The sequence below is a fragment of the Pongo abelii genome, chromosome 16 (assembly GCF_028885655.2).
Source record: "Pongo abelii isolate AG06213 chromosome 16, NHGRI_mPonAbe1-v2.0_pri, whole genome shotgun sequence".
NCBI classification, from domain to species: Eukaryota; Metazoa; Chordata; class Mammalia; order Primates; family Hominidae; genus Pongo; species Pongo abelii.
The window spans coordinates 35358112-35385981 of NC_072001.2; the positions used below are offsets into that span (position 1 = coordinate 35358112).

A 27870-nucleotide genomic window follows, 5' to 3' on the forward strand; every position below is an offset into this window, starting at 1 on the left:
ATCAGAATCCAGAAGCATTAAGGGAAGAGATTAACTATAATTTAAACAAACAAAAAAGGCAAAAAGTCTAAAAAATATATGCAGCTTATATCATGAGGGACTAATATAGAAAAAGCTTCTAAAATATTTTTTGAAGACCATCCTGAAAGTAAAAGATGGACAATTTAAATAAAAAGAAGTACAAATAGCCCTTAAACAGGTGAAAAGATTGATTTATTGCACTTTGTTTTCCATTTTAGGAGTTGCTTTTACATTTTATTTTATTTATTATTATTTTGTTTAGATGGAGTCTCACTGTGTCACCCAGGCTGAAGTGCAGTGGCCAGATCTTGGCTCACTGCAACCTCCACCTCCCAGGTTCAAGCGATTCTCCTGTCTCAGCCTCCTGAGCAGCTGGGATTACAGGCATGCATCACCTCACATGGCTAATCTTTGTATTTTTAGTAGAGACGGGGTTTCACCACGTTGGCCAGGCTGGTCTTGAACTCTTGACCTCAGGTGATCCACTCACCTCGGCCTCCCAAAGTGCTGGGATTACAGGCGTGAGCCACCACCTCATTTTGGCCTTATTTTGTATTTTAAACATGTTACACATTTACAGGGTTCCAAGTTTATATATAAAACAAGATACATTCAGAGGTCTAGCTTCCATTCCTATTTTCTCCTTCACCTGTTCTTGATCTTGTCCTATTGTTTACCATTTTTATTAGATTTTGGTTTACCTTTCTATTGTTTATTTTTGAAAATATAAGAAGTATCTGTTTGTATATGTATCTCTAACACCCCATATACCAAAGGCAGCATACTATATACACTCTTTTGTGCCTTGCTTTTTCACTTCACTTCACATCATAGTCATATATCTTCCACATTCCTTAACAGCTTCATAATACTTTGTCGTATGCATGCATCATTTGAAAAAAATGTTCCACTTCATTGACAAAAAGATAAATACAAAACTATACTGAAGGCCAGGCGCAGTCGCTCACGCCTGTAAACTCGGCACTTTGCGAGGCCGAGGTGAGCGGATTGCTTGAGGTCAGGAGTTCGAGACCAGCCTGGCCAACATGGCGAAACCCTGTCTCTACTAAAATTACAAAAATTAGCCAGGCATGGTGGTGCTTGCCTGTGGTCCCAGCTACTCAGGAGGTTGAGGCAGGAGAATTGCTTGAACCTGGGAGGCAGAAGTTGCAGTGAGCCAAGATAGAGCCACTGAACTCCAGCCTGGGCAACAGAGTGAGACTCCGTCTCAAAAAAAAAACCAAAAAAACTATACTTTGATAACATTTCCCACATATCAATTTAGCAAACATCTAGGAGTTTGACAATTCATTCTATTGGAGAGGCTGCAGAGAAACAGGAAATGCTGCTGGTGTGAATACAAAATTGCACAACCCCTATGAAGGGGAATTTGGCAGTATTAAACAAAATAACATGTTCTTTTACCCTTTGACCTAACAATCCCATTTATAGAAATCTATGCTAAAGACCCACTGGCAAAAGCATGTTATATATGCACAAGGAAACTTTTGTATAGCAAAAGACTGGGAATAGTCCACATATCCACTAGTAAGGGCCTGGCTAAATAAACTACAGTACATCCATATATAACCAAAAAGAACAATTATGCCCAGTTCATTTAAAACACAGTATCTTGACTGTACATCCCTAGTTGGATACAATTTTAGAAAAAAGGAAGTACATGCAAAGTTAAACTTCATTTATCTGTCCAATGTTAGCAATATCACTATTGTTATTGTTTTTATTCTTTATCTTGTTATTGCCATTATTGTTATTGTTTTTATATAGCTGTGAATATAGGTAGATGAAGCAAATAACCATTATGTTAATATTAATATTTATTAATATTAATAATTAATAAGGCAATGAAAAGAACCAATATTTTCATTGCCTTCTTGTGTGTAGGAAAAAAGAATCAATATTTTCTTTTTTTTAAACGAAATTCACATTTTATTTAGATTGAAATAAACTATACAAAATTGATTTTCTTCACCAAAAATAACAGCAATATTCTCCATATTTTTCTAGATAAACCACAACACTTACTTTGTAGGTTTTCCAGGTTTTGCTTATAAATCAAGATGAGGCAGTAGATAAGAGTCATGGAAAAAGACAGAAAAAAAAACAGACAAATCGTAATCCTTTTTTAAAGCGGAGCTCTTTTTGTTTTTCGTCTCCTTTCTCTTAAGATGAAAATATTAAGAGAAAGGAGACGAAAAACAGAGCTCCGCTTTAAAAAAGGATTACGACGTAGAAAAAGACACAACACTCAAGATTGTCATGGGTCTTTAAGAAAAGGAAATTTGAGACGGCTAAAACGCAGAACAGTGTGGAGTTTGGGGAAGAGATGTGGCTAAAGACAGCGTACGCAATTTTTTAAAGTTATGTCTGAAGCAAGAAGAAAAGAGGAATAGGTTCAGTTTCATCTCTGATACACCGTTTCTTGTTAAAATTGATGTTTTTTTCTGCAGGTATTTGCTTCCTGAATGATGGTCCCACTCAGCCATCCACCTATACTTTCTACAAAGTCAATTTATACTGATTCTTCAGATCAGTTAATCACCGGTACGTTTCCCCTCCCCGGTCAAGGATCTTTTATTATACGCTATCATAGAATCATATTCCTTTCCTTAGTGCACTTCTCTCAACTGATAAGTGCCCCCATTAATGTACTTACTTGATAAATATATGCCTGCCTTTCCTCTTCCAGGGCCGAAATTGTGCCTGGTTTTGCTCATCATTCTATAGTATATAGCAGGAGTTCAATAAACAGTTGTTAAAGCAACATATTTAACTTACATTTTGTTCCCATCTCTTCACTCAGAGACTTTTCTTTGGATTGGGAAGGGTAAAATACCCGAAGACTTGAACTCCAAAAGAAACAAAATTATTCTATGCAAACGTTTCCTACTTAAAACTCATTCATTGGGCAAATATTCATTTAGTCCCTGGCACTATTTGGTAATGGGAATACAGGAGTGCATATGGCAGATAAAGTTCTGTTGCTGCCCTTACCAAGTTTCGTGGGGGTGAGATGTGGTGTTAGTAAATGCATACTATATTGTCTGTATTTAAATCGAGTCCAAATCTCTCGCTCTAAATCCCGCCTTGGGATGTTTCTTACATCCCAAGAAACAGAGAATATTTTGATGGGATCGCTGATGTTTCAGACTGCAAAAGCAGCTCAGGGCGTTTGCAGTCGTGCAAGTCAACAAGATAACCCTCTGGACCGGAAGCTGGGCTCCTCCCGGTCTCCTAACTCCAAATCCAACACCAAGCTTCTGCAGCTGCCACCTCCCGTAGACTTCGCATTTCTTCCGCACTCTCCTCTCACGACGGGTCTTCTTTGTTGTACTTGATTTCCTACGCAATAAGATTTCAGCATCACCATCAGTCCCCCAAAGGCTAATTCCCACACAGCCGAAGTTCCCACCAAGGGCCGTGGGTTAAGGTTACTAAAATCAGCGTTTCTGAATCCCGTCTCAAGTTGTCTCATCTGGGCTTCCGTAGAACGGTTTCTTCGTAAGACCGTTTTCAGCAACAGCCGAGCTCGGAAAAAAACGGGAATAAGTTGTCTTTTACATTTCCTCAAAAACTGTGAATGGTCTGAGGCGCAGGTCAGGTGTATTTAAATATCCTTTAAACCGTATTCCCCCGCCCCAAAAACTGGCCTTGAAGGAACAAGTGAAACTCATCCTGCTTTTCGTGTTTGCCCGTTACGCCCCTTCGCCCGCACCTATCTAGACAGGCAGCTCTCGGCCACCCTCCGGGGTCCTGATTTTGAAAAGAGGAGTGGACCAATCAGATGTGGAGCGCTGTTTGGCGCTGGCATTTGAGCCTGGGCTGAAACTGCGGGTGTGACCGCCGTGGTGGTTCCGGGTGTCTTCGGAGGAGCTGGGGGCGAAAGCATGAGGCTAACGGCTTGGCTTCAGTGAAAGCACCGGGATGTGCAGGCCGGGAGGTAGAGGCAGGCTGATGGGGGAGGGAACAAGCAGCGTGTGAGACGGGGTGACGGCGGCGACCAGCCCGGGCGGGCACCGGGACTGGAAGAGTTGCCTGAGCAGCCGGCTGGTCCGGCGGCCAGGCTAGGGCGGGGGCGAGCGCCCAGTTGAGCCTACTGGGGTTGGAGGAGCGAGAAGGGTCCTCTTCACATTTCAGAGCAAACCAGACGGGGACAGTAAGGTTTGGAGGAAGGGGGATCGTTGGAAGTAGCAGGAAGTGGAGAGAACCTGGCAATAGGCGAGAAACCGAAAGAATCAGAAAGAAGAAGTCTATGTGAGTAACTGAAAGGATTGGGTGACCAGAAAGAAGGTCGGTGTAAGTGAAGGAAGAGTGAGGTGTGGCTGGGTCAAAGGGCTAAGAGAAGAGGGTCTGTGTAAGTGGATGTGAGTGAAGATCAAGGAAAAGCCGTGGAAGTGGCCGGGGGTCGGGGCCGCAGGAGTGCCAGACGGGGCCGGAAAGCAGCCGAGCGGAGTTCAAATTTGAGAGCGTTTGGAAATTGGAAGACTTGGTGGCGAACGAGGGTCAGGACCTGCATCCCGCCTCAGAGAGTTATCGACGTGTCCGGAATGTGGGATCAGAGGCTGGTGAGGTTGGCCCTGTTGCAGCATCTGCGGGCCTTCTATGGTATTAAGGTGAAGGGTGTCCGTGGGCAGTGCGATCGCAGGAGACATGAAACAGCAGCCGCGGAAATAGGGGTAAGTTCTGTGAAAAGGGATTTAGGTTTAAAAGAAAGGGCACACCCTTTATCATCACTTACTACCAGATCATGCTAAAATGTTCACTCTGTATCAGAAAGAATGGTTAGGTGTGTAATTCAGTTCAGATGGTCGATTGCTGATATTTAAAAAGTGACATTCTTGTTTTTTTTCCCCCCCCCAAGGATTTTTGATCATTGAGAGAAAGTTGCAGGATTTTCCAACTTTAGCATTATTGACGTTTTGGATTAGATAATTTTTGTTAGGGGAAGGCGAAATGCTGTTCTGTGAATTGTGGGATGTTTAGCGGGATGTCTGTCTTTTACCCACTAGATGATGGTAGCATCTCTCAGTTGTGACAACTAAAAATGTCTCCAGATATTGCCAGCTTACTGTATTTGGAACAGGTAGTACGTTGGGAGGGACAAAAACTCTACTCCTCCACCCTTGTTTTAGAGTAAGGCTGTAGAGGGACAAGGGAGACCAGTGCATTTTCTACATGAATCCGTAGATGAAGAAGTATGACAGAACATTAGAAATAGGCTCCAAATGATAACTGCATATTCACTAATTTGGGAAACAAATTTGCTGCTTGGCCATGTCATACTTTTGAGACAGCAATTTTTTTTTTTTATATGAGTAAATTGAGAAGCCAGAGTGGAAGAATTGAGAAGTTGTTGATGTTTTGGTGGTTGAAATAAAGGGATTTTGAATGAGATTTTAATAGCTCTGCCACATAATCAAGAATTCCATTGTGAAAAATAAGCTGAATGTAAAGCATTTTATTTTAAAATTATGTGCCTAATTTATATGGTACTTCCTAGTACTTGGAGACAAGCTAATAAAATTAATATACATTGCTTTTAATAGTTTATGGCTTCTAAAAAAAAGTGCTTGGAGAAGAAAACCACTAACAAAAGTAATATGTGTACCTCTTAATCGCTGATAAACTTTGAAGAAGTTATTTTTGTTGGTAGTAAATTAATGGCAATACATGTACTTACATTTAAAAAGCTACAGTGATTTTTTCTGATTGTTGAGCTGGCTTTCCAAGATCTCAAATGTAGCTGATTTTGTAAGTATATGGAAGAGTTTGTATATGGACTTTTTTCACCCCTTTTCTTTTCTTTTCTTTTTTTTTCTTTTTTTTTTTTTTGAGATGGAGTCTCCCTCTGTCGCCCAGGCTGGAGTGCAGTGGCGCGATCTTGGCTCACTGCAAGCTCCACCTCCCGGGTTCACGCCATTCTCCTGCCTCAGCTTCCCGAGTAACTGGGACTACAGGCGCCCGCCACCACACCCGGCTAATTTTTTGTATTTTTTAGTAGAGACGGGGTTTCACCGTGTTAGCCAGGATGGTCTCGATCTCCTGACCTCGTGATCCACCTGCCTCGGCCTCCCAAAGTGCTGGGATTACAGGCGTGAGCCACTGCACCCGGCCTTTTCACCCCTTAACAAGAAAAACTGTTGCCTGTTTTCAGAGTCAGATAGACCTGAGTTTGAGTCCTGTTCCACCCCACTACATCTGTAAACTTGGGCTGCTTGTTTGATTTCCCTAAGCTTCAGTTTTATATCTATAAAGTGGGAATGCATTTCTCCTTGGATTGTTTAGGGATTTTTAAAAAGTGAAGCTCTTTATGTAGGCCTAGCACAGTGCGTGTCACATGCCACTTCTTCATCTAATGATAGTTGTCATATCATTGGTCAGCCTCCTAATTGGTAATCATGCCATATAAATTCAGCTAGAAACACTTATAAGAATATTCTAATGAAATATAGAAGATCATTGTGTTATGAGATCTAATGGGATAGTTTGTTTGAAAACAATTTCTTTAGCCCACTGGTGTTTGTTAGCTAACTGTAGTTTTAAGTTTTAAAAACATTTTATGAGATTAAATTATAGTGGTTACTTGTGAAACCAGTTATTCTAAATAATAAGACTTAAGGAAAAAAACACGCTGAATTCTAGTTATATATAACAGAAGTAGACTTACCAGCTTAAGTATCTGGTTTATTTTTACATTTGGTTTGATTGCACAGTATCAAGAAAATTCTGATTTACCCAATAAAGGGGTTGCCCATACTAACGTTTTTTAAATAGTTGAGCTTAAAATGATGACATAATATTAACAAATATTTTTTGAATGCTTTCTCTGTGTCAGACACTGATACAAGTGTTTTGTATGTTTTAATTTATTTAGTTCTTCCTACACCTCTATGACTTAGGATGTGTGTGAGGGTACTGAGGAACAGAATGTTAATTTGATCCAGGTCACTCAGCTGTTAAGTACAAGAGTCAAGATTTAAAACCTGGCATTTTTGTGGGTGCGGTGGCTCACGCCTGTAATCCCAGCATTTTGGGAGGCCGAGGCGGGTGGATCACGAGGTCAGGAGATCGAGACCATCCTGAATAACACGGTGAAACCCCCCCACCTACTAAAAATACAAAAAAAAGTAGCTGGGCGTGGTGGCGGGCGCCTGTAGTCCCAGCTACTCAAGAGGCTGAGGCAGGAGAATGGGTGAACCCGGGAGGCGGAGCTTGCAGTGAGCCGAGATCGCGCCACTGCACTCCAGCCTGGGCCACAGAGCGAGACTCCGTCTCAAAAAAAAAAAAAACACCTGGCATTTTTGCCTTTAGGAGCCTACTCTCTTAAGCACTTACTATACTATACTGTCTTTTCAGCTTACAATATTTGTAAATTAATTGGAGCCAGGTGCTTGAAAGGGAATTAGTATAATTTTGTTACTGTGTTGCGTCATTGACAATGCTGAGTGATTTTTATTGTAAATATAAAGTTAAATATAATGCTCATAAAACATAAATACTTCTTGGTTGATAACTTGTGACATCGAAAAAAAGTACTTCAGCATTCACAGAGCAGATGCATGTAAACTAAATTAACATGAGATTATGCATACCCACTTAAGTTGGAATAACCAGACATTTACAGGCTTGAATTTACCTTTCAGTGCTGTGGAAAGCGACATATTTTTAAGAGGTTCGAATGCAAAGATAGTGGCAGATTCTTTATTCTTCAGTGTGCAAAAACATTCAAGTTAACCAACACACAGCTTTACTCTTGGGATCTTAAGTGTATTAAAATTTGAATGTGAGGTTTTAAAAATGGGTTTCCAGCTAGTTAAATGAAGTTTGACTTAAATATTTGCATACTCCTGCCTTGCTTACCTCAGGGCATGGTTTGAAAAGTACTCTTCTATAGAAGGTGGAAAATGTATTAGGTATAAAAATAACCTCTTCTGATGTAATTTTAGGAAGACTCAATGAATGACAGGAATTAGTGTTTTGCTTTTCAATTGACTTAGTCTTTTGTGTAAGTATTTATAAGGTGACCAAAAGAAAGTATATAGTAAGCATTTATAAGGTCATTAAAGCAACCTATAGTATTTTGGGGTAAATGTTAGTGTTTTGGACCAAATTCTGTTTTAAGAATTTACTGACTAACCCCTAACCAAATTGACTTTATGATCAGATTGGGAACTTGAGTTTACTAGATTATTTGAGGGGAATGACATTATCTTGGCCATCTTTGTACCCCCAGCACTTAGCATACTGTCTAATATAGTAATTATTTGTTATCAAATGCACTTGAAATGATTATTTTTGTCTTGATTGATAGTTTATCATTTATTTCTGATTTTTTAAAATTTCCTGAGGTCTTTAATTTGCCTAAAGTTTAAGAAAACTGATATTATGCCTAATATTTGTGTTAGAGTAACTGAATTTGTCATTTTAGGGTAAAATATTTGGAGTACCTTTTAATGCACTGCCCCATTCTGCTGTACCAGAATATGGACACATTCCAAGGTAAGCAGAGTTTGAAATGAAGAAGGCCGGGTGCAGTGGCATATGCCTGTAACCTCAGCATTTTGAGAGGCCGAGGTGGGCGGATCACTTGAGTCCAGGAGCTTAAGACCAGCCTGGGCAACATGGTGAGACCTCGTTGCAAAAGATAGAAAAATTAGCTTGGCGGAGCACACTTGTAGTCCCAGCTACTCAGGGGGCTGGGGTGGGAGGATTGCTTGAGCCCAGGAGGTGGAGGCTACAGTGAGCCTTCTAGCCAGGGAAATGAAGAAGAAGAGAGTAAACATTTCAAACTGGTTTTAGAGAGTTTAAAAGAAATAGTTGATTAAAACATACTTGTTTCAAACCAGCAAATGATTTCATCTCTCATAGTGTTAAAAATATTTTTTTAACTTTTACATATTTTAAATTTATAATTTGTACTCATTCCTAGGATTGAATTTTAAAGTCCAGTAATGAGTAAATGTTAGAAATCACAAAAAATTTTTGTTCTGTTAAGTCAGTTTTCAGTTCTATATGAATTCTTTTGCCACAACTCAGATTAAGTAATATACTGAATTAACCAATTCAGTAATAATTTTGACTTTTTTTGTTTGTTTAAAAAATATTGGCCAAGCACATTAGCTCATGCCTATAATCCCAGCACTTTGAGGGCCAAGGCAGGAGGATCACTTGAGCCCAGGATTTTGAGACCAGTTTGGGCAACAAAGCAAGATTCCATCTATAAAAAAATTCTAAAGAAAAATCAGCTGGGCAAGGTGGTGTGCACCTGTAGTCCCAGCTACTCCTGAAGCTGAGGCAGCGGATTGTTTGACCCTAGGAGTTTGAGGCTGCAGTGAGCTATGATCATTGCCACTGCACTCCAGCATTGGCAACAGAGTGAGACCCTGTCTCTTGAAAACAAATATTGGATAAAAGAATATTTAAGCTAAGATATTCGAGTGTTTGTGAAAATGTATTATGATGTATTATGTGTCACTTAGCTTTTCTATGCCGCTTACTATTTATAAATAACCTTTTGTTCTTTTTTTTTTTTTTTTTTTTTGAGACAGTTTCGCTCTTGTTGTCCAGGCTGGAGTGCAATGGCGTGACCTTGGCTCACCGCAACCTTCACCTCCTGGGTTCTAGTGATTCTCCTGCCTCAGCCTCCCAAGTAGCTGGGATTACAGGTGTCCACCACCACACTTAGCTAATTTTTCTTTATTTTTAGTAGAGGTGGGGTTTCACCATGTCGGCCAGGCTGGTCTCAAACTCCTGACCTTAGGTGATCTACCTGCTTCAGCCTCCCAAAGTGCTAGGATTACAGGCGTGAGCCACTGTGCTGGCCTATTCTAACTGCATCAGAAATTACTAGGAAATTTCTGTTGTTTTAAGAATATAATTTTTTAAGAATATAATGTTTTAAGAATATAATTTAGCCGGGCGCGGTGGCTCACGCCTGTAATCCCAGCACTTTGGGAGGCCGAGTCGGGCAGATTACGAGGTCAGGAGATCCAGACCATCCTGGCTAACACGGTGAAACCCCGTCTCTACTAAAAATACAAAACATTAGCTGAGTGTGGTAGCACGCACCTGGGAGGCTGAGGCAGGGAAATGGTGTGAACCCAGGAGGCGGAGCTTGCAGTGAGCTGAGATCGTACCACTGCACTCCAGCCTGGGCGACAGAGTGAGACTCTGTCTCAAAAAAAAAAAAAAAAAAAGAGAATATAATCTAAAAATGCATATGATGAAACTTATCCTTAATTCATTTCCCCTCCATCTACAGTAGGGTTCATTTGGGCTACTATAGACCAAGAATCTAGGTTTTAATTGACATGTCATCCAAAAGCAATTATCGAACACCTTGTTGCCTTAGGACAGTTTCCCCCCATTCATCCTATAGGTGTAGATTCACTGTCTTCTTAGGTAACCGCTTAACCCTTTTGCTCTTTAAATGACCTATGAAAGGCTTGATTTTCTTATAATGAACACCTATAATGATTTTCAACAGGCCAGGCACAGGAGCTCATGCCTGTTATCCCAGCACTTAGGGAGGCCCAGGTGGTGGATTGCTTGAGCCCAGGAGTTCAAGACCAGCCTGGGCAACATGGTGAAACCTTGTCTCTACAAAAAATAGAAAAATTAGCTGGGCGTAGTGATGTGTGCCTATAGTCCCAGCTAGTCGGGAGGCTGAGGTGGGAGGATCACTTGCGCCCAGGAGGCAAAGGTTGCAGTGAGCAGTGATTGCACTACTCCAGCCTGGGTGACGGAGTGAGACCCTGTCTCAAAATAAAAACTAACAGAAAAAAAAAGAAAAAAACAGATTTTCAGCATCTGGAATTGCAAAGTCATATTCCCAGAAATAATGACTAAATCTTCATTGTAATTTCATGACCTACTTTTTATTTAATTAAAAAGACTGTTTTGTCAGTTACCTTCTGTAAATAAGGCTGACATTCAGCCACTGTGCACCAATACAATTGTATCAATTGTTTGTAGCTGATATTCATTCTAATCTGTGGGTCCCAGCTGTTCAATATCTAGGTATCTAAAGCCAACATTGAGATTATTGTTCAAAATAAAGAAATTGAGCACATTCCCCTTAATATGAAAAGGCTTGTAAGGACTGGGATATATCCTACTTTTCTGAGGGATAATGTTGGGGTGAGGAAAAAAAAACCTTGCCCTGTTTTTGGGTAATGTAGGAGATGAGAAGATCACCCATGGAGAGAGAGTAGATAAAAGAAGGTGGCCTTGGACAGAGCCCTGGGTTGTTCCAGCATGTGGAGGTCTCACATAAGAGGAGTGAGAAAAGGAATTTGAGAAGGAGCAGGCAGGGAGATAGCAGGAAAACTAAAAGAGTAGTGAAAAAGTATTTTTGAGATGAACAGGGAAGGGATCAGGTGTGTCAAATGGTGATAGATCAAGCAATACGAGGACAACACACTGACCATGGATTTGGCAAGGCAGAGACTGTTAGTGAGCTTGAAGAGAGCTATTTCTTTGGAGTAATGAGGTATGAGAATGATTGGATACAGGTGAGTAGAGACAGATATGAAGAAGTAGAGGCAGAAAAAAAAGACAAATCTTATGCTCTGAAGGGAAGCAGAAATGAAGTAGGATTGAGAAAGATAAAATTTAGTGTGCACATTGGAGCTGTTATGAGTAAAAAGATGGGCCTTGGAGAAGAATTTGGGAAGCAAGTAGACAACTAAAAGTAACATTTTATCTCAAAGACTACAGAGATTTGTGGCTTTAGAGCCTCTGAAAGGTATGTAGTGCTTGGCCTGCTCATGTATGTTAGCAGAGGAATAGGATTTGATACGTATATCTAGCCACCTGAAAAAATACCTCTTTCAGCTTTCTTGTCGATGCTTGCACATCTTTAGAAGAACATATTCATACTGAAGGGCTTTTTCGGAAATCAGGATCTGTTATTCGCCTAAAAGCACTAAAGGTAAGCATATTGTTGAACTATAATTTTTCATTTGAACCATTTTCTGATTTGGTTTTTAAAACTGAAATATTTAGAACTATTAATATGAATAGTTGACAGAAATTGAATTTGCATTTTTTTCATTGCAGAAGAATTTTTTTTTCCAAAAGAAATGGTATATTATTTCTATCGTGCTTTAAAAATTTAATAGGGTACTTTAAATTCATGGTCCTTATTTCTATCAAGTATTATGTAAAATGAAAAAATTTGTTAAGTTGTATTGTTGTTAGCCTTCTAGAAGGAGTGATATAGCTGAGTGTGGTGGCACATGCTTTTAGTCCCAGCTACTTGGGAGGCTAAGGCAGGAAGATTGCTTGAGCCTGGGAGTTTGAAGCCAGCCCAGGCCACATAGTCTGTGCCACATTTCTATAAAAATAAAAATAAATTTAAAAATCATTAAAAATAAAGTAGTGACATAAAATAAGAGTTAAGAGAAATTTATTAAAGAAAACTCTAATTAGAGTATAACAAAAGATACTTTATTTGCAATAAACTCTTAAGTTGCCAAAATACTCAAGATGATTATATTTATTTCAGAATAAACTGGATCATGGTGAAGGTTGCCTATCTTCTGCACCTCCTTGTGATATTGCGGGACTTCTTAAGCAGTTTTTTAGGGAATTGCCAGAGCCCATTCTCCCAGCTGATTTGCATGAAGCGCTTTTGAAAGCTCAACAGTTAGGCACAGAGGAAAAGAATAAAGCTACACTGTTGCTCTCCTGTCTTCTGGCTGACCACACAGTTCATGTATTAAGATATTTCTTTAACTTTCTCAGGAATGTTTCTCTTAGGTAAGTGGTAATTAAAACTCTTGGCAAATAATAGTTGAATTTTTCAACTAACGTTTTATGCTTGTAGATATGTTCAATTTCATTTGGAATGGAAATTTTTCTTTAAAAATTACATATTTCGTTACTATGAGGCGTATACTCTAATTTAAGAAACAGCATACCAAATGATTTAATATTTCCTTCTCTTAAAGTCATCATCATGAATGCCTTCATGGTTCATTGGTGTTTATAAGATTCATTGTCCACTGAAAGGCTTTGTTTACTGGGTTTTTAAAATATTTCTGTTTTGCTTTTCAAAATTTCCCTCTCCCTGCTCTCAGTGAGCCTGCTTATTCTAGACATACTTGCTGCCTTCTGATACTTCCAACTTTTTATGTGTAGGTTTGAAAATCAGATAAAGATGTTCAATTTGTGTGGAAAAGCAAAGTATGAACTCTAAGATTAGCATGATTTTTAGAATACATATTTAAATATAGAGAGGCCATATATTTCTGGTTCTTTCTTATGTTCAAGCCAATCATGTAGATGAAGGGTAACTATTTTGACTTGTGTATGACTGATAATAAGAGGTCTTCAAAATGTACTACATAACATTATTTTAACTCTTCTGTATTTTCACCTTTGGCTCCATCTAATAAAGCCTTTATTCACTTAAGATCCAGTGAGAATAAGATGGATAGCAGCAATCTTGCAGTAATATTTGCACCAAATCTTCTTCAGACAAGTGAAGGACATGAAAAGATGTCTTCTAACACGGAAAAGAAGCTACGATTACAGGCTGCAGTAGTACAGACTCTTATTGATTATGCATCAGATATTGGTAAGATGTAGTTGCATTATTAACAGAATTTGTTTAAATGAGGAAAATCTGTGTTTCTTCCAAAGGAACTATGAAGGCAACTGTTAGAAAGTTGGTATATTACTGACCTCACCCCCACCCTACAGTACCAGCCCCTCCTGCAGAGAAAAAAAGAAAAGAAATTGGTGTATTACTATCTAAACATTTTTGGGGAAGAGTGGAGGAAGGATAATAATTGTCTTACTTGTGAACATTTTCATTTAGGGCATGTACCAGATTTTATCCTGGAAAAGATACCAGCCATGTTGGGTATTGATGGTCTCTGTGCTACTCCATCACTGGAAGGCTTTGAAGAAGGTGAATATGAAACTCCTGGTGAATGTAAGAGAAAGAGAAGACAAAGTGTAGGAGGTAAGTGGCAGTCCCATTTTATGGGGGTACAGTGATTTGCTTTAATCGAAAGTACATTTCACATAAAGAAGCATGAACTGTGGTATGTGCCTTTTTGATGCTTAAAGCACAGCTGGAAAGATAGGACGTATGCATGTAAAAAGTTAAAGCAATAGTACAATCTAATGTTAAGTGTTAAATCTTTAGCACAAACATAAAATGTGTTAAAAGGAGAAAAGTTCCCTGGGTTGTAATGATCAGGGCTTGTCAAAGAGGAGCCAAACTGAACCTTCTTGAGTAATGCATAGAATTTAGTGGGATTGGGTGGAGGATCAGAATACTTGTATCCTATTCTAGATGAGAAGGATGCTATGAAGAAAGGTTTGTGTAGGGAAGAAGTAACCTATGTCTAATGTAGATAGAGCAGTATGACTTGAGTGAAGTGTTCAGCATGAGGATAAAGGATGGTATTATGGTAAACTTAATGCCAGGCTAAAGAATTAGAATATTAACCTGGGTGTTGGTGAATCATTGAAGATTTATGATGTGAGGGATGATATGATGAAAAAATTTTAGAAAATTACCTGATTTGAAGAATTGAGACTTGGAAGTAGGGAGAATGGTCAGCAATGTGTGTCAGTAATCCAGGCATGAGATTATTGTTTGAACTTGTTTTGAACTTGTTAGTGACATGGATTAGTTAGTTAGGAGTACGAACTAAATAATGAAGGAAGTATTATAAAGGAAGAATCAGAAAGACCAAAAGTTTTATGATGGTGGAGTTGGTAATAAAACTTGCAATCTCCTTGATCAAGAAATCAGAGGCCATTATTCTTCCAATTACTTTAGGAAATTTCTTATCTTTTGAATATCAGAACCAAATGTTACTAACTATCCCAATCCCTTTTTCATCTTTTGGTTTATTTGTTATTGCATACTTGTGTTTCTTCTTTACCTCCTTTGTAGATAAGATAATACTGATGACTTATGTATGATTTTCCTAGGGCTATTGTAGCAAAGTACTACAAACTAGGTGGCTTAAACCAACAGAAATTTGTCTCACCGTTCTGGAGGCTAGAAGTCTGAAATCAAGGTGTTGGCAGAATGCCTGAAACCTGCAGGGGAGAATCCTTTCTCGCCTCCTCCTGACTCCTGGCAGTGGCTGTCAGTCCTTAGCATTCCTTGGCTTGCAGCTGCATCACTCCAGTCCCTGCCTATGTCATCCCATGGTGTTGCTCTGTGTCGGAACTTCCCTCTTACAGGGCACATTGGATTAGGGCCCACCCAAATGACCTCATTTTAACTCGAGTACATCTGTAAAGACACTGATTCCTAGTATGGTCACCTTCATAGGTACTAGGGGTTAGAACTTAAACATAGGTTTTTTGGAGAACACAATGCAACCCATAAAACTTCCTATCCCAAGTGGAGATACTTCTCAGATGCAGATCATCTGTATTGCCCTCTTTCCCAGTCCTGTAGTTTCAGTTATCACATCTAAATAGATAAGCACCACATCTGTACCACCGTTATCTTGAAAATGTCAGTTCCACTTTACTAATGGCTTGCTAGGCAGATCTCATCACATCTGCTTTTCATTGGTGCTTTAAGCTTAACGTTTTGAAATGACCATCTTCATCCTCTTTATCCTGGTTCTGTGTGAATTCCATTTTCTTCTAACAGCACCACTATTCCCTAGATACTCAGGCTTTAATCATGGGTTCTACCTTTTCCTGTACCATCTATAATCAGACAGTTTTCATGTCGTTTAAGATTCTATCTCTGTAGTGTTTATTGCATTGTTACTGTAAGAATCTTCTTGGCCGGGCACGATGGCTCACGCCTGTAATTCCAGCACTTTGGGAGGCCAAGGCAGGCGGATCACGAGGTCCGGAGATCGAGACCATCCTGGCTAACATGGTGAAACCCCGTCTCTACTAAGAATATAAAAAATTAGCTGGGCGTGGTGGCGGGCGCCTGTAGTCCCAGCTACTTGGGAGGCTGAGGCAGGAGAATGGTGTGAACCTGGGAGGTGGAGGTTGTAGTGAGCTGAGATCAGGCCACTGCACTCCAGCCTGGGCAACATAGCGAGACTCCGTCTCAAAAATAAAAATTAAAAAAAGAATCTTCTTGGTCTTTATGCCTCCTCCTTGAATCTGCCCTACATATTGCTATTAAGGCTCACTTTTTTTTTTTTTTTTTTGAGACGGAGTCTGTCTTTGTCACCCAGGCTGGAGTACAGTGATGCTATCTTGGTTCACTGCAACCTCCACCTCCTGGGTTCAAGCAATTCTCTTGCCTCAGTCTCCCAAGTAGCTGGGATTACAGGTGCATGCTACCATGCCTGGCTAATTTTTGTATATTTAGTAGAAATGGGGTTTCACCATGTTGGCCAGGCTGGTCTCTAACTCCTGACATCAAGTAATCTGCTTGCCTCGGCCTCCCAAAATGCTAGGATTACAGGTGTGAGCCACTGCACCTGGCCAAGGCTTACCTTTTAAATTGTATAACTCTACTCAAGTGTCTCACACACATACGCTTCAGAAATTTTAATTGGTAATAGTGATATTTATAGCTTGGCATTAAAGATCTTTCATAGGATTGCTCTAGCATACCTGTCTACTATTTCCTGTCTTTGAGCAACTTTAGTCAAACTATGTTATTTATTTTCCAGACACTTTTATTCATTTGCTTACATTATTTATTGATATAATGTTTTTACTTCCATCTCTACTGATCTTTTAAATACCTTTATTTGTGCCTCCATTTCCATGGTTCTTGCCTCAGTTCAGACCTTCATCTTTTGCCTTAACATGTAATGATTTCTTTTTCCCTACCCTTACTGTACATTATATGTATTTGTATTACATTTCTTTCTGTATTGTGTCTTTTTTATTTTAGCGATATGGAAGTATAAGTGGGGAATGGAATAAAAATATATCCTTTAGTATTTTTCCTATTTTGAAATAATTCCTCTTAAATAACTTAAAATTTATAAGCCCATGTAAAGTTACATGTTGAAAGAAGACCGCAAATATTAATATGAATTATTGGTGAAAGACAAGTAAATGTTAAGTTGTAATTGCTTATGCCTTGCATTTCAGATTTTGTTAGTGGAGCACTAAATAAATTTAAATCTAACAGAACACCTTCTATTACACCTCAACAAGAAAGAATTGGTAGGTATTTATTATATGCATTTATTTAAATTAAAATTTGTATATTATTCTATAAAATACAATTACAATAATAATTACCTAACTTATATTAGTTAGTAATCAAATTTAGTTTAATCAAATCAAATATTATTTTTAATAGACATACTGTACTATATATACTATGTTGTGACATTGCTAATTACATAGGCTATAATGAACCCAAAATTGTAGGCAAAAATTTTTTTAGTCTCCTATGTCTTTAATCTTCTTAATCATGCTTTTCTGTTTGTAATTTAGATGCTATTGAGCGTGTGAAAATAGTTCAACCTCATTTTTATCTTAGGACTAGAAGTTCATTATTGTATATTTCAATTTTTTATCCTAATTTGCTTGTGGCTGAAATTATTCAGCCAGTAAGAGTCAACATGATCTTCTGTTTTCTAGAGTGAAGAAATGAACTGGTTAATACTCACTTACGATGAAAAGCAAAATTAATATTTAGTTTTTGTTTCAACTCCTTGACTGTAATTTCTTCCTTACATTAATATTCTTTAATGTATATCATATGCATCTTTTAGTCTATTAAAGTAACTGTTGTCTCTTAAGAGTCTTGCCTCTGCGACTTCCTTATTTTCATTTAAGTAATTGCAGAGTGTTTTAGTTAAACAACATCTACTTAACTGATGATGTAAATATATTCTCATTTTTTGTTTAGCTCTAAGTAATAGCTTTATAAGAAGAAATTATGTAAAGCTTTTGTATGTTGTCAACTCTGCAGTAGAAACAACAAGTTGGTTTTCTTTTGACATTTTTTCAGCCCAGCTATCTGAATCACCAGTGATTGTTACACCAAATGCTAAGCGTAAATTGCCAGTAGATTCTTCTCATGGTTTCTCAAGTAAGAAAAGGAAGTCCATCAAGCACAATTTTAACTTTGAGCTGTTGCCAAGTAATCTCTTCAATAGCAGTTCTACACCGGTATCAGGTAGCAAATAGAATTTATATAAATGGATTGTAAACATTAAAATGAGTGCCTATTCTGGGCACAGTGCAATTTCATATTAATAATACCACCCTTAGGAACTAGAACTTTATTCTGTTTTATCCAACTTATGAATTTTTATAAAACCCCCTGCCTTTTAAAATGGACACTGTTTCAATATAGTGTGTGTGTGTGTGTGTGTGTGTGTGTGTGTGTGTGTGTGTGTGTGTGTTTTATGACCACATCTATTGAAAATTATGATAACCCAGAGTAGTAGTTTGGGCTTCTGGTGATAGCATTGATGCTTAGGTTTTATGCTATTAGGCATCCTGAATCCTGCTATAGTTACTTCTGGGTCTATAGCTGTGGCTTTTTTGCTGTCATTTGTTGAATTGAGGTTGCCAGATGTTTGATCATGTCTGATTCCCAAGTAGGAGTGTTACTATTGCAGGTTATGGTTTGAAAATGAGGGTATTTTTAAAGTTTTAGATTTGAGTACCTTTTGTAAAAGCTTTAGAACTTTGTTGACGCTGTTCCTTGTGCCATGGCTTCCAGATCCCTTACCAGCCCAGCCATTTTCTTCCATATTAACTACAAGTTCTAATGTGGCCAACCAGAGCCTTCAGAGAATAATAGAGTATGATCATGCTAATCCAGAGATTAGCCTGGGTCTTAGATTCAATTGGCTCTTCTAGCAGATACAGAATTCAAGTTGGCTCATATTAACCTTATGATCAACCAAAAATGAAATGAAACTCAGCCCAGGGTCCTCCGTCTCATTTATCTTACATTTAGTCAAAATGTGAGTGATCTCTGATCATTTTAGATTTTTATTTTGTTGGTTTCAGACAATGTTAAGTTTCATTTTTGATTCATTATCTGAGTTATATGAGTCCTTCCCCAAAGCCTCTCTTTTTCCTGTTGTCCAGAAGGGTTCTTATTTGTTTCATTGAGAAGTTGAACAGAATAGCAACTTGAGGTTTTCCAGAAAAAACCACTTCTTCACAGGTTCTCTAGGGCTCATTGAAATGTGATGATAGTAACTCTGAAGCTTATGTCTGTAGCTTTTGCAGTGTTCACAGGTTGGAGACTTAAACTTTTTTAAGTATCATAGTTCAGTTTTTTTTTTTTTTTTTTTTTTGAATATTTAAAAGCCTTTGCAGTTTTGGAGGACTTTTTCCAAATGGCAAATAGGAGTTGTAGTTCTACCTGCCTTTGCTTATTAGCATTACATCTTCCCCAAGGAATGAACATAGTGATTCCTTCTTATCCTCCTCCAAGCTACCGAAACAGAGGTTAAACAGTCTTGTGCTATTTTTATTTTGAGCTTGCCTAATCAGTGAATTTTCTTTATTAAAAAATGAAAAAGTTCAACAACAGTAATCCTATTATTTTTACACCACTTTTCTTTGACCCTACTTTCTCAGCCACAATTCAACAAATTCCATTTGCAAAATTGAAAATAGATTGATTTCTAAGTTTAGATTATAACAAATATGATGCTTTTAAAAATATATAAAGGCAACATTAGTCTGTAGTCCATAGAGTATCTATTCATAATTTTCTCTTTTTTTTTTTTTGAGACAGAGTTTTGCTCTTGTTGCCCAGGCTAGAGTGCAATGGCATGATCTCTGCTCACTGCAGCCACCACCTCTCAGGTTCAAGCAATTTTCCTGCCTCAGCCTCCCAAGTAGCTGGGATTATTGGTGGCCACCACCACACCTGGCTAGTTTTCTTTTGTATTTTTAGTAGAGACGGGGTTTCACCACATTGGCCAGGCTGGTCTTGAACTCCCGACATCAGCTAATCAACCTGCCTTGGTCTTCCAAAGTGCTGGGATTACAGGTGTGAGCCACCATGCCTGGCCATAATTTTCTTATATATGTGATAAATTTGCATTGTTCCATATATTCTGACTGTGCCTCCTGCGACCATTGACGCATTTTTTATTTTTATTTTTTGAGACGGAGTCTCACTCTGTCTCCTAGGCTAGAGTACAGTGGCATGATCTTGGCTCACTACAACATCCACCTCTGATGTTCAAGCGATTCTTGTGCCTCAGCCTCCTGAGTAGTTGGGATTACAGGCATGCACCACCACACCCAGCTAATTTTTGTATTTTTAGTAGAGATGGGATTTCACCATGTTGGCCAGGCTGGTTTGAACTCCTGGCCTCAAGCAATCCTCCCACCTCAGCCTCCCAAAATACTGGGATTACAGACGTGAGCCACGGTGCCTGGCTGGACACATTTTTAAAGTGACTAGACTGCAGCCCTAGAATAAAGCTACTTATGTCACTTTAGATGTATAATATTGGCTTCCAAAATTTTCTTTAGCTAAATGCACCCAAAAGTTTCTATGGTGGTTGTATTTTTTCCGTTTTCATAATTGAAAAAATGTGAATGTCTCTGGGAAACTTTGTGAATTCTTTATTAATAACTCAGATGAATTGAGAGGGTTCATGTTTGTTGAATGTGTCCTGGGTGTGATTCAAACATAAGTGTATATGGAGCCTTTGTTCATAACTATTTTACTTCTTTCATAATTGTTTACTATAGTTGATTTCATAATATAAATGGTGTTAAATAATTGAGCTTCTGTTGTACCAATAATTATTTGCATGGAATACAGCAGCAGCCAAGTGATTAGGCATGTGTTATAGAATAATTAGTTTTTGTTTACTTGCCAAAAATATTGAACAAATTACATTCCGGAGTCAGGTGGGTAGCAGTTGGCCAGCAGGTATATCTCAAATACTCAGATTCCAACTTGTTTGCCAATAGCTTATTTTTTATAATACCATTAATTAGTATTATGTACTAGATACTGACTAAATATTTTATATAGATAACAGTAATATTCATCATAGAAGTCTGTTTTCAGAGCCTAAAGCCATTTAGTAAGTGATGGAGCAAACTCAAGCCTGTCTCCAAATCTTGTTCTTTTTCCAGTCTGCAATGGTGCCTACCCCTGCCTTGTATTATTAAAAGAGTTTAAAGAAAAGCTCTAATATAAAAGTAATGCTTAATCTGACCTTTAATTGGCAAGTCAAAAGTAAGAAATGAATGCTTTTTCTTAGCTGAGTTGGATTATTTGACACTTGAAGTTTCTAACCAGAAATTAAGTGATTTCGGTTGTTGCCTGGGATAGAAATTAAGGCTTTGAATCTAATTGCTGCTATTACTATTTTATACTTTAAAAGGAAAATAGGTATGCGTGGTATATTACATGTGGTTATTTTTGTAGTTCACATCGATACAAGCTCAGAAGGGTCATCTCAGAGTTCACTCTCTCCTGTACTCATTGGTGGAAACCATTTGATCACTGCAGGTGTGCCAAGGCGAAGTAAAAGAATTGCAGGCAAAAAAGTTTGCAGGTACTTTATCCAGGGCATTTTGTTTTCATCGGATAAATATTTGGTGTACACGTAATTAATAAAATGTTTTGTCTTTCTGTCAAGTATCATATTTGAGTCATAATTTTTTAAAATCCCTTCTGTCTTCATAGTCTTATTAATCAATTGCCTTTTCAATACCCACCAGAGAAAAATTACTAATTTGAGTCCACTTTGCTTGCTTAAAATCCTATTTTATGTTAATGGTGTAATTTTAAAATTTCCTGTTAGAGGCTGGGCACGGTGGCTTATGCCTGTAATCCTAGCACTTTGGGAGGCTGAGGTGGGTGGAGCACTTGAGCTCAGGAGTTCAAGACCAGCCTGGGCAACGTGGCAAAACCTCATCACTACTAAAAAGTACAAAAATTAGCCAGGCATGGTGCCACACGCCTGTAGTCCCAGCTACCTGGGAGGCTGAGGTGAAAGGATCATCTGAGCCCAGGGATGTCAAGGCTACAGTGAGCTGTGATTATGCCATTATACTCCAGCCTGAGCCACAGAGTGAGACCTTGTCTCAAAAAATAAAAAACATACAAAAAAATTCCTGTTAGGTTAAAAAGCTACCCTATTCTAACAATTCTGATTTATAACTGACTAAATAACTTTTAAGATTAGCAGATCATTTTTATATGCAAATGCAATGTGTTCATATATAGTATCTTAAAGTTGAACTGTTTTTAAAGAATTATTAATCCATCCAATTATTATCAATATGATTTGCTGTGGACTTTATTTCAAATTTCATATTTCAAGTATTTCTCTGGTGTTTATGCTATAAACTGACATTTTTAATTCCACTTCTTCTAGAGTGGAATCAGGAAAAGCAGGCTGCTTTTCTCCTAAAATCAGCCATAAAGAAAAGGTTCGAAGATCTCTTCGTTTGAAATTCAATCTAGGGAAAAATGGCAGAGATGTAGTAAGTTTCTTACCATTTTATTGATCTTTATATTAGCATAACGCTATAAACTTGATACTAAAAAACACTCATAGCCCTGCCTTCCCTCCAGTGACTGTCTCATTCTGTTCTTTTTATACAAAACTCTTATACTTGAGTTGATATCAAATTTCCTTGCATTGGAGTACCCAAAGCTTAGTCCTTGGACTTCTCTTTTTTCTCTCCACTCACTCAAGGTGATCATCAATTTTAAACATTATATTCAGGTTGAGTAGCACTTATCCAGAATGCTTGAGACCAGAAGTATTTCAGATTCCCCATTTTTGGGGGAGATTTTGGAATATTTACGTTATTTTTACCAGTTCAACATCCCTAATCTGAAAATCTGGAATGCTCCAGTGAGCATTTTCTTTGAGCATCATGTCAAATACTTAAAAGCTTTGGATTTTTGGAGCATCCAGAATTTTGGCTTTTCAGATTTGGAATGCCCAACCTGTATTTACTTAAAACTTCCAAGTTCATGTTCTCTAGTCCCAAATGCTCTTCTGAACGACTCGGCTGTTTCTTAACATCTGCTTTTTTGACTCTACTACTTGGATATCTAATCCAATAGGCATTTCAAATGTAACCTGTCCCAAGCAGATGCATTTCTTTGCTGCTGCTATCCCCTGCACCAAACAACACTTTTACCTGTGGTTTTCCCTATCTCAGTTATGGCAAATCGTTCTTCCAGTCACTTAAGCCAAAAACCATGGTCACATCCTTGATTCCTCACTTTCTCTGACACACCATGTCTAATCCATTAGAGAATCTTGGCTAACTTCTGCTTTTAGAGTATCTCCAAACTGACCAGTTCTCATTATTACTACTTTTACCACTTTCTCTAAATTCTGTCGTCTCTCGGCTGGATTACTCTAGTAAACTCCTATTAATAGTTCTTCCTTCTCCTACCCTTGCTGCAGTTCTGTAGTTGAAATTGCTCTTTTAAAATCTGTTAGGTTATGTAGTTTTCTGCTCAGAACACTCCAGTGACTCCTCATTTCACTCTGAATAAAAGCCAGAGTTCTCATGTTGACCTGCAAGGCCTCACGTGATCTGTTCTCAGGCTGCATTTCTGAGCTCTCCTCCAGTCCCCCTTGCTCACTCTGCTCCAGTCTCAGAGACTGCACTGGCATTCTGCTCTTTCTGTAGTGTTCTTCCCCCTTAAGTCTTCATGGCTCTCGCCTTTGTTTTGCTTTACTCACAAATTGTCTTCTCATCACCCTATTTTAAACTAAACCTCCATTCTTCACCACTCCATATCCTTTTTACCCTGTTTTACTTTTCTCCATAGCACTTTTCACCTTGTGTATTGTATTTATGCAATATAATTTACTGTATATCTTATTTAAGTCTAGATTTCCCCATCTAAATAGAATATAAATTATATAAGGATAAGATTTTGGTCTAGGTACCCCACTGCCCCAACTATTTGTGAACAGGCCCCAGCACAGAGTCAGAACACACACAGAAATTATTTTAATTAATATGTGAGACTGTTTTAAAAATAGATCATAAAATATCAACTAATAGCAAAATCAAATGATTACAGTTTTCATTAGCAGGTAAGAATATTTGTCATTGTTAAGAATTGTTTCTCAATTGCATATCCCTTTTTAAATCAGCTAAAGATTTTGATAACTACACAAAATTATTCTGTCTTTATATTTGAATTAACTAGGCTTATTTCTTAACTAAAACTTTTTTTTTCTGTACAGAATGGATGTTCTGGTGTCAATAGATATGAAAGTGTTGGTCGGCGACTTGCAAATCAACAAAGTTTAAAAAATCGAATTGAATCTGTAAAAACAGGTTTGCTTTTTAGCCCAGATGTTGATGAAAAGTTACCAAAGAAAGGTACATTTACATACTGCTGTTAGAGTTTTGCCTAAAAATCCTGCTTTAGCTGCTTTTTTAATGGTAAAACATATTAATTAATTTACTGTTCTAGAGATTAAAAGTTCATGTTTGAATAGAAATATTAGAATTGGCAATGTATTTTTCTATCAACAATTGAGAAATGCTTATACATGTAAATATGAAAATGTTTGGCATTCTTATGTTAAAAATTATTTCTTGTAACACAAATACTTTATTAGAATTAAATGCTTAGTGACTTATTTGCCATGTGCTTGGATATTATTTCAAAACAAGGTTAAATACAAAGGATTAAGCACTGAACTGCTTTATTTTAGGTTCAGAAAAGATCAGTAAGTCTGAGGAAAACTTACTAACTCCAGAGCGACTAGTTGGAACAAATTACCGGATGTCTTGGACAGGACCTAATAATTCAAGTTTTCAAGAAGTAGATGCAAATGAAGCTTCTTCAGTGGTGGAAAATCTTGAGGTAGAAAACTCTTTGGAGCCTGATATTATGGTAGAAAAGTCACCCGCTATTTCATGTGAACTCACCCCTTCCAATTTAAACAATAAGCATAATAGCAACATAAAAAGTAGCCCTCTTAGTGGGGATGAAAATAACGTGACCAAAGAGACTTTGGTGAAAGTTCAAAAAGCATTTTCTGAATCTGGAAGTAATCTTCACGCATTGATGAATCAGAGGCAGTCATCAGTAACTAATGTGAGGAAAGTAAAATTAACTGAACCATCTTATTTAGAAGATAGCCCAGAGGAAAATCTATTTGAAACTATTGATTTGACTGTAGTAGAATCAAAGGAGAAATATGAACACTACACTGGTAAAGGTGAAAAATGTTTTTCAGAGAGGGACTTTTCACCCCTTCAAACTCAAACATTTAATAGAGAAGCAACTATAAAATGTTCAACTCAGATGAAGATGGAACATGAAAAAGACATTCATTCAAATATGCCAAAAGATTATTTAAGCAAGCAAGAATTCTCCAGTGATGAACAAATAAAGAAACAGCAGTCCCCAAAGGATAAACTAAATAATAAATTAAAGGAGAATGAGAATATTATTGAAGGTAACTTACCAAAGTGTGCAGCACATAGCAAGGACGAGGCTAGATCCTCTTTCTCACAGCAGAGTACATGTGTTATAACAAACTTGTCAAAACCTAGGCCTATGAGAATTGCTAAACAGCAGTCATTGGAAACATGTGAGAAAACAGTTTCTGAAAGTTTACAAATGACAGAACATAGAAAGGTTTCTGATCACATACAGTGGTTTAACAAGCTTTCTTTAAATGAACCAAATAGAACAAAAGTCAAGTCACCTCTTAAGTTTCAGCGTACTCCTGTTCGTCAGTCCGTCAGAAGAATTAATTCTTTGTTGGAGTATAGCAGACAACCTGCAGGGCATAAGTTGGCGAGTCTTGGTGATACAGCTTCTCCTCTGGTCAAATCAGTGAGCTGTGACAGTGCTCTTTCCTCTTGTATAGAAAGTGCATCAAAAGATTCCTCTGTTTCATGTATCAAATCAGGTCCTAAAGAACAGAAGTCCATGTCATGTGAAGAGTCAAATATTGATGCAATTTCAAAGTCAAGCATGGAGTTACCTTCAAAATCTTTCTTAAAGATGAGGAAGCACCCAGATTCAGTGAATGCTTCTCTTAGGTCTACTACAATTTGTAAACAGAAGATGTTATCTGATGGCCAAGTTAAGGTTCCCTTGGATGATCTGACTAATCATGATATAGCAAAACCAGTTGTAAATAACAATATGGGCATTTCTTCTGGGATAAATAACAGGGTCCTTAGGAGACCATCAGAAAGAGAAAGGGCCTGGTACAAAGGTTCTCCAAAACATCCTATCGGAAAAACTCAATTACTACCAACAAGTAAACCTGTAGATTTGTAATTGGTAAATGTTATACTTGTCATTAATGTAAATAAAGTGAGCAATTGGTATGACTTGCAGGATAATCTACATGTTAGTTTGTAGCTCAGGATGATTGTTAAGCAATAGATTTGCTCTGAAACATTTTTATTTCACTGTACAAGCAACTTGGATTTTTATTTGTACAAATTACTTTGTTTTTCTTAATGATGGCAATTTTTGAACTTTAATTTTATTGTGATCTCTTAAAGCAGAGGTTAGACTTTACCTTTCTGACTCCGTCGTCCAGGCTGGAGTGCAGTGGTGCGATCTCACTGCAAGCTCCGCCTCCTGGGTTCATGCCATTTTCCTGCCTCAGCCTCCCAAGGAGCTGGGTCTACAGGTGCCCGCCACCACGCCCAGCTAATTTTTTGTATTTTTAGTAGAGACGGAGTTTCACCATGTTAGCCAGGATGGTCTCGATCTCCTGACCTTGTGATCCTCCCGCCTCAGCCTCCCAAAGTGCTGGGATTACAGGCGTGAGCCACCGTGCCCGGCTAGACTTTACCTTTCTAAAGAAATTGACTGGATTTATAAGAAGTTAATTTTTGAAAATGACATGATATTTTTGTGTGATAGGAAGAATGGAGCAAGTTGTGCCTATTTCCTCCAAGTCAGATAAGGTTTCTAAAATAAATAAATTTCTAGCATGTAAAGGATAGAGATAAACCCTGCAAATCTTATGTCTGGAATTATATTAATGTTTATTGTCCTTGCCAAAATTCCTAGAAATTAATTTCCTTCAATAGCATCCTAATACTGTATTTTTATTTGGGGCAGAGTAATTTCATTTATAGTGCCAGTAGGTGTACCATGTGTTCACTCGAACTAAGAACAATGGTTAAGGTGGAATAATGCCTAAAATATGTTCATATATTATGATGTGGAAATAATTGATAACTTTTAAGCCATACTATGTTTTTAAAGATAATTTGCACAAACACATTTGTGTCTGTTCTGTCCAATATAGATTTGGCAATTATTTAAAGAGGGATAATCTTGAAAAAAATTAACCAAGGTGATTTCTTGTATCTAGATGCTCGATTTTGGAATTTGAAATAGTAGATGCACCTCTTTACCTTTTTTACTTGGATAAAAACCTACGATGATTTTGTCCTGTGTGTAAGTGTTATTTATTTAGCATAGACATTAAAGATAACTCTCTGGAAAGTGACTTGACTAATGCTCTCATGAAATTCAAAGTGCCATTTAGAACACGCACCAAATTGTCAAGTAAATCTGTCTAAATTTATATTTTAAATTATTACAAATTACACATCTTTGAGGAAAGAGTATTATGAACAATAGAACATATTCTCTAGGTTGTAGGGGAAGGAATAAGCAGACAGAATCAACCACTAAAGGTAGTTTTTCAGATTGGTTGTTAGAATGTCATGTTTAGATGTTGGAGCAGATTAGGACAGCATTCATGCCACTCGGAGCAACCAGACTTACAGCATAAGTATGTACGAGGAATTTCAAATCATCAGATGTTTGCTTGGCTAGGTTCTACTTTGTTTATTTGATATCAAATAGGTTTGTAGATGTTTATGGCATTTCTAATTGTAAGTAGAGACAAAATATTCATATACTCAGATATATGTTGTCTG

General features: G+C 37.8%; 1 protein-coding gene across 3 annotated transcripts; it reads left to right on the top strand.

Annotated features, from left to right (window-relative positions):
* The first annotated feature begins 2954 nt into the window (after positions 1 to 2954).
* Positions 2955 to 27434, top strand: ARHGAP11A (Rho GTPase activating protein 11A). 3 transcript variants are annotated; one of them, XM_024232746.2, is made up of 12 exons: positions 2955 to 4718; positions 8471 to 8541; positions 11878 to 11974; positions 12551 to 12804; positions 13461 to 13624; positions 13868 to 14014; positions 17098 to 17172; positions 17969 to 18136; positions 21380 to 21509; positions 22335 to 22443; positions 24180 to 24318; positions 24657 to 27434. In XM_024232746.2, exons 1-12 carry the CDS (start codon positions 4590 to 4592, stop codon positions 26240 to 26242), a joined length of 3069 nt encoding a protein of 1022 aa, XP_024088514.2. In that variant the 5' UTR covers positions 2955 to 4589; the 3' UTR covers positions 26243 to 27434. The 3 variants fall into 3 exon arrangements, with proteins under 3 accessions (XP_024088514.2, XP_024088516.2, XP_054388483.1); XM_054532508.2 differs by having other exon boundaries at positions 3784 to 4718; positions 17969 to 18049; XM_024232748.2 differs by lacking the exons at positions 17098 to 17172; positions 17969 to 18136; positions 21380 to 21509; ... (1 more) ...; positions 24180 to 24318; positions 24657 to 27434 and having other exon boundaries at positions 13461 to 13587; positions 13868 to 14011.
* Positions 27435 to 27870: the final 436 nt, after the last annotated feature.